General features: G+C 34.3%; 1 protein-coding gene across 1 annotated transcript; it reads left to right on the top strand.

Moving 5' to 3' along the window:
* Positions 1-9,896: 9,896 nt before the first annotated feature.
* Positions 9,897-11,044, top strand: LOC108361002 (uncharacterized). The gene is made up of 4 exons (XM_017613525.1): positions 9,897-9,951; positions 10,011-10,146; positions 10,205-10,361; positions 10,419-11,044. The coding sequence occupies exons 2-4, from the start codon at positions 10,011-10,013 to the stop codon at positions 10,822-10,824; spliced, it is 699 nt and encodes a 232-aa protein (XP_017469014.1). The 5' UTR covers positions 9,897-9,951; the 3' UTR covers positions 10,825-11,044.
* The last annotated feature ends 606 nt before the right edge of the window (positions 11,045-11,650 follow it).

Raw genomic sequence — 11,650 nt, forward strand, 5'->3', positions numbered from 1 at the left:
GTATTTGAGTGGGTCTCTGGATGGTTTAGTTTCACAATTTAATCCGACAGTTGGCGCTGTAGTTGAGTTATTACTAAAAATCTTATTTATGATCCGATTTGGCTAATGTTTTAAATATGTATGCAATACTATTGCAAAAACGTGCTGCCAAGTGGTGCTGAAGTCGAGCTATTACTAAAAATAGCCAAGTGAGAAAAGGGGCCGTGAAGGTTAGATTAAATCGACCTGTTGCACCATTGAGTATATCGAACGCAATAATAACAACAACAACAACAACGCTCCTGCGTTGCAATTGGCCCAATGGATGTTATTTTCCAATATTATTATGCGTTCAAACTTTTAAGGTATTTCGTCTGAAATAAGTATATGTATATTGCATTTCTGTAGAACAATGATTCGCACTCATNGCCGCCAGGAAGTGAAGAGGAAAAAATTCATTTCGCTTTGCGAATAACCGTTCTATGAAATGCCGCACAACTGGAGAATTTCAAGAACGGATATAACACTTTCCTTAGGTTATTTAAAGCGGCAAATGACCACCATCCTTAATCTTAGCAGACAAATGTGCCAATGAAAATCGTAAACGTGAATTGTTGGTGAAAATGTTGGACCAAAAAGCTTCAATAAAATATATAAAAATTTTGGGCGGGACGAAGTTCGCCAGGTCTGCTAGTGTATAATAAATGATCAGAATGAAAAGAGAAATCGACCAAGCGGTGACTGCCTGTCCGTCCGTCCGTCCGTCCGCCCTTGCCCGCGATAACTTGAGTAAAAATTGAGATATCTTAACGAAACTTGGTGCGCCTACTTATTTCGAGCGTAGGACGGATGGCATTGAAAATGGGCAAAGTCGGACAATAACCACGCCTACCTCCCATATAACGGTAGTTATCAGAAATACGAAAAAAGCGACAATTTAGTAACTACTCAAGCTAATTCACTCAAAATTGATATGTCCAATGATTTTTGGACGAAAAATAAGAATATTATAAATTTTTGGATTACATGTGTATATCTTGGTAACCGCTTCACCAATTTCTCCCAAACTTGGCCTTGGTACAACATACCAAATGGCTGATTATCAAAAATGATCAAAATCGGACAATAACCACTAAGGCATCCAATCCCGGACCATTTTGTGAATCCCGTGATCTCGGAATCTTAAATTGGTAATCCCGGGAGCTCGGGATATTATTACCATTAATTAAAATATGCTAACAAACTAGTTTTGTGGTCTTGCTTTAGTGCGAATACTAGGAACAAGAATAAATTTGCTTTTAAGCAAAGAAATATAAATGTCTTTATTTTACATAAGTTTAAAAAGCTAATTACAAACTGAATAAACTAAAAACTATGGAATTGAAATTCATTATTATTGCAGTCGCAGTCATTTTTACAAAAAGTAAAAAATAAGAGATCATCTTTACACTTACATATAGTATTTGCACATATACACATATGTGTAGTAATATTAGTATGCCACAACATATATATATACAAGGCGGACAAATTTCTAAAAAAAAATTATGTCATGTCTTCGATTCGCATCAAACTTTTTCTGGGGTCTATACATGAAATAAGCTAACACGTATTCGAGGATTTTTTTCTTCGGAGATATGATCTGTCAAAGTTCGTCGTCGTGATTCCGACCATTCATGTACTTCTTCAAATCGTTATGTCTCAGGCTCTACTGAACGAAGAGACTTTATATTAACGTCGTTTTGAAGATAAAGAAACGGGCTAAATATTTTTATATGACGGTTATGATTGTCCTAAAGTTAGCTTAGTTATTAGCAGTTAAACTTTTTTAAGTTGATTTGCATAGTGAAGACCATCGTAATCTTTGTTTAGTTCTCTATAAAAAAACATGTTCCAAAAAAATGGGAGTTTTTCAAGAGCTATTTTTAAAATATTCTTTTTTTATGACGAGGTGGTTTATTTTGTAAGAGTCAACAATGAAGTCTCTACGATGAACAGAACCCGAAATATAAAAATTTGAAGGAGTACATGCTTATTTAGTCAGTATCACGAAAAAAGTCAAAATTTGACAACTCAATACATATATCCGAAGAAAAAAGGAAAAATGTGAAGCCAATTTTGGTGTCCAATATGAAAAAGAATGCCTCATATATTTTATATATATTATAACATAGAATAAGGGGAGTGTTAGAATTGTAATATATTATTTGACTATTTGTAGGGTAAAATTTGTAAGCTAATTCATTCAAAATTTATGCTTGCAATAATTCTTTACCAAGACATACGTTTATGATAAAATTTTATAAAATGGGCATGGCACCGCCCACTTATGATCACACATATGTATCTCGGTAACCGTTCTACCAATTTGTACGGTTATTGTTCTTGCCACATAAAAGCAAAACATTGAAAATTATTGAAATCGGACTAAAATCACGGCCACTTTTCATATAAAGGTAAATTTCAGAAATTCTTAAATCTTGGATATTTCGAAATTTAAGTAAGCTAATTTACTCAAAACTGATACTAACAACAATCCCTTGAAAAGAAGTAACATTATTATGGAGTTTTGGAAAATGGGCGTGATACCGCCCACATATGACTATATAAGTTAATCTTATTATATCTAACTGAACATTCTATCAAAGATGTTTAAAACAGGGAGTTTTCGGAAAGGTAAAAAACGTATACTATTTAATACTTGCGCCGGGTATTTAATGTTCGGCTCCGCCCGAACTTAGACTTTCTTACTTGTTTGTTTTGAGTTCAAAAGGAGCTAAACATTTTCAGGAACAATCTCCAGACTCCGCCAGAGTATTTAGTTTAATAATATCACAATCAGATCCATCAGCGGTTCCAGTCTTTGAGAACGTACACACTTATGTACATACATATATACCAGGGTGTCCATCGAAGCTTTTTTTTGAAATTTCGAGACCCTACGCCCAAAATTTCATTCCTTTTTATGAGAAATAGTATTGCCAATTTTTATAGATTTTTTAAAAATCATTTAGAGGTCGCGACTTGTCATTTAGGTAAAAAATACGATTTTGTAGATTTATCAGTTTTTGAATAGTCGATTTTGAAGAAGAGGATTTATAGGCCTTTAAAATGATGTATAATAATCTATTATGAGACTTGGATTGTTGGGAGCTTTCATCGGGAAAATAAAAAAGAAAAAAAATATTTTCTTAATTTTTAAAACTTTGACCATCACTAATTTCAACGATTTCAAAATCTGTACCACTATCTAAAATAAAATCTAATTTTAAAGTAAACTGATACCTCATTTATAGCAAACGCATACAAATTGTCGAAGTTAGACAACTTTTCTCAAATACGGCATTGGATTTTTATGAGTGTGTGTACCGGACTTTTAGATTTTTCGAGCAGTGTAGCTAAGGAATTCATCAAATCGCTCTTTAGCAAAGAAGTGCTGTTTTCAAAAAAGTTTTGGCAAATGGGGGTGGCACCGCCTATTTATATCATGTATGTATGTGTATCTCAAAAACTACTTCACCGATATCGACCAAATTTGGCATACAAATTGCCCTTAGCCTCCTCATGCACCACGGGCTCCATCCACGTTACGGTAAGTTCAAAAAATTCAAAGCTAGCTACATATATTTTAGGGGGAGTGGTTTTCGTCCGATTTAAAAATTAGCCAGATGGTGCAAAAGAAGCCTAAGGGCCCAAAGTTGCTCGAGATCGGTGAAGTAGTTTTTTGAGATTCACATACATGACTTAAGTGGGCGGTGCCACCCCCATTTTTCAAAAATTTTTTTGAAAACACCATTTTTTGCTAAAAAGCGATTATATATATATATATATATATATATATTGATGAATTCCGTAGCCACACTGCTCAAAAAATCTGAAAGTCCGGTACACATATAAATTCAATGCCGTATTTAAGAAAAGTTGCCTAACTTCGACAATTTGCGATTGCAATAAATAAGGTATCAGTTTATTTGAAAAAAATTTAATTTTAGACAGTGATAGCACATATTTTGAAATTGTGGAAAGAAGTGATGGTCTAAATTTTAAAAATTAAGAAAAAATGGTTTTCTTTTTTATTTTCCCGATGAAAGCTGAAAGCTCCCAACAATCCAAGTCCCACAATAGATTACACAGGTTTACCAAAAAAAAAAAGTTTATGCATATTAAACCAAACTTATATATGCCTATGTTATTCGACACGCTGAATGCGAATCCGAAGTCTGTTAGTCTCCACCACGTCAAGTTCGTGGTCAGGTTAAGGTCAAGTAGGGAAAAATTCATTTCATATATATAGGTTTGGTTTAATATGCATACACTTTTGTTTTTTTGTAAACCTGTGTTATTATACTGTGTAGTTATCTAATTGGCATAAAATCACATTTTTACTCCTTATTTCTTTTTCTTAAATTTATCTTTTATCATTAAAAAAAACTATATTAGTATATTTTCGAATTTTTAGGGTATACTGGTTTCACTCTTTTTCTTAAATTTAGCTTTTAATAATAAAAATAAAAATAAAAATAATAGATTAGCGCTTCACATATGTGTGTGGCCGAGCTTCTCCTCTGATTTGTGGCGTGCGCCTTGATGTTGTCACACAAAGCGGGGGGACCTCCAGTTTTACGCCGACTCCGAACGGCGATTGTACTTTTATGAGAAGCTGTTTTTCATGGCAGAAATGCACCCGGAGGGGCGACCGCAATTAGAAAATACTTTTTGAAGTGAAACTTCTTATCGCAAAAATGGAGAGTGAAATTTTTACAACTGAAAATATTACATGAGTAAGAATTAAGATATAGTATAGAGAAGGGGGGAAAAAAAGAAAGCGGCGTATGACGGCTATACAAAGCGATAGCACAAACATCTTCAACGCGCATGCACACGAGCATTGTGCATACATACAAGTGACAAATGTTCTTCTTCTGCCTGGAAACCGCCTGGAAAATACATAAAAATATCCTGTAAAAACATAGAAATAACCTGTCAAAATGTTAGACAGGGTGCTTAAAGGGATGTAGAAAAAGGCTAAAGTTATTGAAATAAGCTTAAAAATTGGCCAAATACGCATTGAATTAAATGAATTCCTATGTTTATATAGCAGTTTAATATATTAAAGCCTTTTGGTCAATGACTCCTAAACTCAATAGAACTTTTCTTGCTGGTTTTTTCAGAGTCCGTTTAAAGTTTTTTTTATATATATTGAGTGTAACCCTGTAGCACATAGAATCAGGTGATCTCAGCTGTGAGGCATTTCGGGAAAACATCTAATTATTTTTTCACTTGTAAGTATGCACAATGCACACGAGTGGTACATACATATCAGAGACTGGCTTGCGTTGAACGCCAACTATTGCAAACTCAATCCACGATTGAGAGAAATAGAGATTGCGCCAATCGCGGTACCGCTAATCCGCTCTTTGTGATTTTGACAGAATGAGCTGTGTGCGTGACGTCATCTTGGTGCAATTGTTGAATGTGAGCATACGAAAAAACCAAATAACAATTTAAATATTTGTGCGTTAATATTTCTGCATGGTTCTAAACAATTATTGAGACACTACAAGGCAAAATGAAGTGTGCCGTGGCAAAGTGTAATAGTGAAAACAAAAGGAAAGCGTGCGATATAAGTTTTTTTCGTTTCCTACGGAGCAAATCTGGCGAAAAAGTTGAAGCAGTTCTGCCGACGAGGAGATGTATTAAACACCAAATCGAGCTATGTGTGCATGAAGCACTTTACTAGTGAAAATATTGAAAATAATACACAGTTCGAAATGATTTTTTTATTATAAACAAATATGCTTGAGGCAAGTATTGGGTTTACATATTTCTATTAAAACAGAGGAAATTGTAGTTAGAACAAGATTAAAGCTAATACATGTGTACATATACACATATATACATTTTTGTTAGTACCTGATTCTTTTTAGTGCTGGTATGAGGTAATGCACCAGTGGATAAGGTCGCCAGGCACTAAATCAAGCGGCATCTTACCGCGCTGTTACGTACCTAATACAAAACAGTGCTCATTTAAAAGTTCAGCTTGAATTATGTTTTACTTACAAAGAATATTTATTTCCTCTCGGAAATGGTACAAAAGTCATCAAATAAAAGCTGTGGAGTCAACAGCTGTGGAGTTTATGGTGGTTGGCTACCGTCCACATATATAAATATGCACTCTGCATGGCTTTTTACAATGGCGAGTCCAAAAATTCACTTTGCTGCACACCTTCCTTTTGGTCTACATAAAATTGCAAACACTGTTAATACATCCACTTTTTCATGTGCTAAAAATCGTACTTACCTAAATGGCTACATGTCCAAAATTATTGCTACGTGTTCCCAATTAATGAATCTTTGTATATTTATTGATTCCTGCAAAATTGGGCCATGTAATATTAAAACTAACACATTTTTCTGCATTGTTTACATATTTTTATATGCATTTTGGCATTTCTCTCTCGCAATTGCACCAAGCTGACGTCACGCAAAAATTACGCTCAAAAATTCTCTCATTGGCGCAATCTTGTATTCTATCATTCTTGAACTCAATCAATACTGCTACTTTGTATGACGGAGCAGCGCGCTAGCTTAGTAGTATCGATACCTAAAAGAAATTAGAGAATGACTGAACACCAGCGCATAGCGTGCTGTCTTGCAAATGCAGCCACTACAAGTGAACGATACTTATAACAGCTCATACTGATATTGACTTCGGCAAAACAGTATTCCGAATCCTTGTTCACTACTTGAATGCACGTATGTACAATATATATGTATGTACGAATCAGAGATAAAAAAGTAGGTACATACAAGTCTACCTTTTTCCGACGTTTGATGGCTTAAAGGTACATTAGGTATAATCGCTAGATTTTAGGTACAATCATCTTTTGATCAGATTCGTTTTTAGTTTTTTTTTCTTTCCTTTACCATACTTAATATTTACTTGTATGTAGGTATGGGAAAAGCGTCACTTTCATTTTGAAGAATAAACAATTCTAAATAAAAGTGGTCAAAAGGAATAAATTAAAAAAAATCATATTATGTATTCTCATAAACCTTTTACATTGCATTTAAAACGGCCACTACGAAAAATTAATATTTTACTTAGCTATCTCAAGTTCGAAATTCTTGTTATATTTTTTATATTCGAAATTTAAACTATTTAATTCGACAAAACGTCACTTCACCCTAGATTGCACCCTAAACTTTCCACCTTTGCAATTATTCGTTTGCATTTTTATACCCGAGCGAACTTGTGCACAAGGGTATTATAACTTTGTTCACATAACGGTTGTTTGTAACAGGCAAAACGAATCGAGATAGATATCGACAAATGTATACATAAATGATCAGAATGAAAAGAGAAATCGATTAAGCGGTGACTGTCTGTCCGTCTCTCCGTCCGCCTGTGCACACGATAACTCGAGTAAAAATTGAGATGTCTTAACGAAACTTGGTATGTGAACTTCCTTCCAGCGTAGGACGGATGGTATTGAAAATGGACAAAATCGGACTATAACCACGCCTACCTCCCATATAACGGTAATTTTCAGAAATACGAAAAAAGCGATATTTTAGTAACTACTGAAGATTATTCACTAAAAATTAATATTTACAACAATTTTTAGACAAAAACTAAGAATATTATAAATTTTTGGAAAATGGGCGTAGCCACGCCCACTTATGGTTACATGTGTATATCTTGGTCGAAAATTTTTAAAATCGGACAATAACCACGCCTACCTCCCATATAACGGTAATTTGGAGAAAGACGAAATCTTGGATAAATCAATAAATATTAAAGCTAATTTACTCAAAATTGATGCTTGCAACAATTCTTTACAAGGAAATACGTTTACACCTGACAATGCTTTGCAGTGTAACGCAGTAACTGAGGATGATGTCATAAGAATTCTGTACTCCATAAAATCAAACGCTGTTGGAGAGGATGGTATAAGCCTTAGGTTTTTGAAAATTATAGCACTAAACAAGTTCCCACTTGGACTCACATTATTAATTTGTCAATAACAACTTCAACTTTCCCCGATGCTTGGAAGGTAGCGAAAGTTATCCCAACTGCTAAAAAGCCATCGGCTCTTTCTCTCTGGGAAAAGTTAGTTGTTGTTCAAATTACTGAATACCTTAACAAAAATAAGCTATTAAACGAATGCCAAGGTCTGATTATGCATACTTCGCACAACTTCGCATAAATTTCAAACTGTCAGATGAAAATCTGTTGAATGCGTTTTGTATGTATTCCATTACCCAGATTTTAGCAGTACTTGTAAAAAATTTGCGATCTGTTGAGTTTAGATTTTGCCTCACGTTTTCTTAAGTGACATTTCAATTGCAGTGGTACCAATAGCAACATTTTTGCAGAGTTGCATGGAAAGCATATTAGGGGAATTCACGATTCTATCCATGTAATGTTGTCTCTGAAAATTAAAAAAAAACTAAAATCCATGCAGTAATAAAATGCAAAATATACAACACCTAAAATTTATCAAAACAGTCATTGAAGGAGTACAGTGACAGAGAAGGAAGTAATGCAACATACATACATACTATGTATAAACGTTTTTAGAATTAGCAAAGCATGTATGGGGAATGTGTATAATTTTGAGAACAAGTAAAGAATAAAGCCCGTTTAACTAGAGAAAAAAAAGTGAACGTGGCCCGCCCCTTTTTCGTGATTTTAATGGTGAAAATTCATAGGGGCGGTGCTAGAGGGGTGAAATAATAAATCAATATTTTGCTTATATTTCGGAAACTGTTTAACCTATTTTCAAAGTATGGACAAGGTTGGAAAGGTCATTGAAAGGCCTTTTATTTGATATGAATATCTGTTCATAAAAAGCATACATATTTCGAGAAAAATTAAAAATAGTAATGATGGCCATTCTGTAATACAAATTTATGTTTTTCTTAAAAGAAAACGTGATTAACATTATTAAAAGATTTGTTCATCAGAAAGAGCACAAAAATACCTTTGATTTGTAATGCAAAATACTTCGGCGCATCATATTTCACCAACAGGTCTATTCTGCGCTGGTAATAAAATGTTTGTAACCGGTAAATAAAGTTCCTGTCAATTTTTAAACCCTTTTCGCATTCTGTGCATTCTTGTAACCGGTAAATTTTGTTATCATCTCATAAGCTGGTAACAAATTATTGCCCCGTGAAATATGCAATGCCAGGATTTTCACAATTCTTCATAGCTGAATTGCTGAATATTTTAACTGCATTACCAACGTTCCTCGAATCGCGGTGACAAGAACTGGTAACATTTTTTGGTAATAAAACTTCCCGGTTACAAAATCTTCGGTAACGTGCAGAATAGACCTATTAATGTATATTAAAATACGGAACAGGTCCAGAATACGTACATTTCTCTACATCGAACTTCAATAACACCAGTAATTATTTCCCCAAAAAAATGTTATACCGTTATTATCAGGACTAAGACCCCTATCGATCCTAATATAATTTTTTTTTAATCAGAGAAATGTACGTATTCTGCACTTATACTTAAAATACTGTTATAAGTGAAAAACATAAGCGCCACAGGCTAGAAATTGTAATATCACTATATATTAAAGGTATATTGCGAGATTTTTTATTCTTTATTTCATTTATTCATTATTTATTTATTTATTTCATTTTATTCATTATTTTTAATTCATTGTCATTGCATTGAAAATTATGTCAAGCTGCAAAGATCTTTTATTGTCGACTTCATTTGAACTTCGACTTAATTGAATATGCCCTATTAAAACCACTTCAATCAATTAATCACTTAATTGCCACTTCAATAAATTTTTCTGTTAACAAATACATATGTATACCCAAAGAAACCAAAAACAGCTGTTTTTGTTCACACATCGTGAATAACCCTATTGCGATGATAGCATTGATATTTGTTTGATCATTCAATTGAAATCAGAAAGCGGAAACAATAAATTTAAGAATATTGTAAGTATATTTAATACAATTACATTTGCAAGAAATACTGATTTCTATTATATTTCAAGATGTTCGATGACGAGCGTTTGGTGCAACTAGTACAGAGCCATGAAGTCGTTTATAATAAATTTTCCTCGGGCTACCGGCTGCCACTAAAATGGCAATCGGCATGGGAGGCTATAGCCAACGATTTAGGAGCCACAGGTTAGCCCTCATGTATTGATATCACTGCATTTCAATATTTTTTCATGTTTTGTTGCAGAGGAAGAATGCACTAAACGTTGGAAGACACTGCGCGAGCGATACACAAGAGAATGCAAGGCGTTGGATGCACCGTCCGGAAGCGCTGCAAAAAGCTCAACAGCTTGGTCATTGTTTGATCAACTAAATTTTCTTAAACCTTACGTGAAACCACGAAAGTAAGTGAATATGTTATGCAATGTGGATGAATATTATTAACATAAAAATTTTCCCAGTAATCGATGCACATTCAACGTGTTGGAGGAAACCGTTTCGCTAGTTTCACCTTCCTCGCAAATGTCATCCCCTATTTTAAATGAAAGCCATGATTTTATGCCACAATCACCACCGCTATTTCCACTAGAAGAGCAAGAGCAATTGTCGGGTGTAGTGGCACCCGGTCGAAAGCTCAAAAAGTGTGATAATGGCAACGAAGAATTTCGTGAGGCGTTGGAGTTGTACAAAAATGTTTGCAAAGAACAGCTGGCACCGAAATGCAGCGAAACCTTGCGAGCTTTTGGACATATGACTGTTGCCAGCATTGCCGAAATGAGTGCTGAGAAGCAAATCAAAGCCATTCAGCTTGTGACGAATACAGTAATGGCTCTTAAATTGGAGCATAAGGCAGAAGTTTCGCCGTAGACTCCAAATTCACAATCTTCACACATTCGGAATGTGTATCTTCATTTAACAGTATGTATGTACATACATACGTACGTACAGTGGTCCACAAAATTATAGGAAATTAATATACGGCCAGTTTTGCATATTTGTGTTTTGTTTATTTAATGTTTATTATTCTTTTTTTAAGTCTAGCTGGTTGTACAACGAACACCCAATAAATTAGCATCTCAAGCTTTGTACAAAATTTCGCCAAAACTTTAAACTTTTTTATCAGAGTCTTTAGACGAAATTTTTGTATGCAGTTTTGTGGCCCATTTAATTGGAGTTTAATGAAGTGCAAGTTTTAAGTTGGAGAAAATCCCGTTGTTTTTTGATAATTTTTTTGGATGAAAGTGTTTCATTAAATAAACAAAAGACAAATATTCAAAACTGGCCAAAATATTGCACTCCTATAATTTCGTAGACAACTGCATGTAAATGTTTAATTGAATTACTTTAAGTTTATACTTTTGAACTATATGAAATTTTACTAAGAGGCATTTTGGTTTTTGTTATTTAATACTGAATGAGTTTGACCCAACGCGGGGTGGAGCCCGAAGCATTAATATGCCTTACATTTTAGAATTTAAGATACTGTTGCTTTGCAACAAAGCGCTTTGAAATGGATCTCTTTTTTTGTTTTGTTCATTAATAATTAGTCAATGTTAGTTACCGGTTGCGGAATGCAATTAAGGATGCGTTGCGTCGAGACGACGTGATGGACGGTAACGGGCCTCCAAGATCTGCCAAATCAATTCGCCATGTTTGTGCACTTTCCTCCGTATCAGCGTAGCCGTTTGGACAA

This window comes from Rhagoletis zephyria, unplaced genomic scaffold, assembly GCF_001687245.7.
Source record: "Rhagoletis zephyria isolate East Lansing unplaced genomic scaffold, Rhagoletis_zephyria_1.1 Rzeph_scaffold_00676, whole genome shotgun sequence".
NCBI lineage: Eukaryota > Metazoa > Arthropoda > Insecta > Diptera > Tephritidae > Rhagoletis > Rhagoletis zephyria.

Bases quoted from the DNA above. Each gene is read 5' to 3' on its own strand.
- LOC108361002 (XM_017613525.1), top strand. From the start codon at position 10,011: ATGTTCGATGACGAGCGTTTGGTGCAACTAGTACAGAGCCATGAAGTC. The intron at 10,147-10,204 runs GTTAGCCCTCAT...GTTTTGTTGCAG, and splicing joins CAACGATTTAGGAGCCACAG to AGGAAGAATGCACTAAACGT. The intron at 10,362-10,418 runs GTAAGTGAATAT...AAATTTTCCCAG, and splicing joins CCTTACGTGAAACCACGAAA to TAATCGATGCACATTCAACG.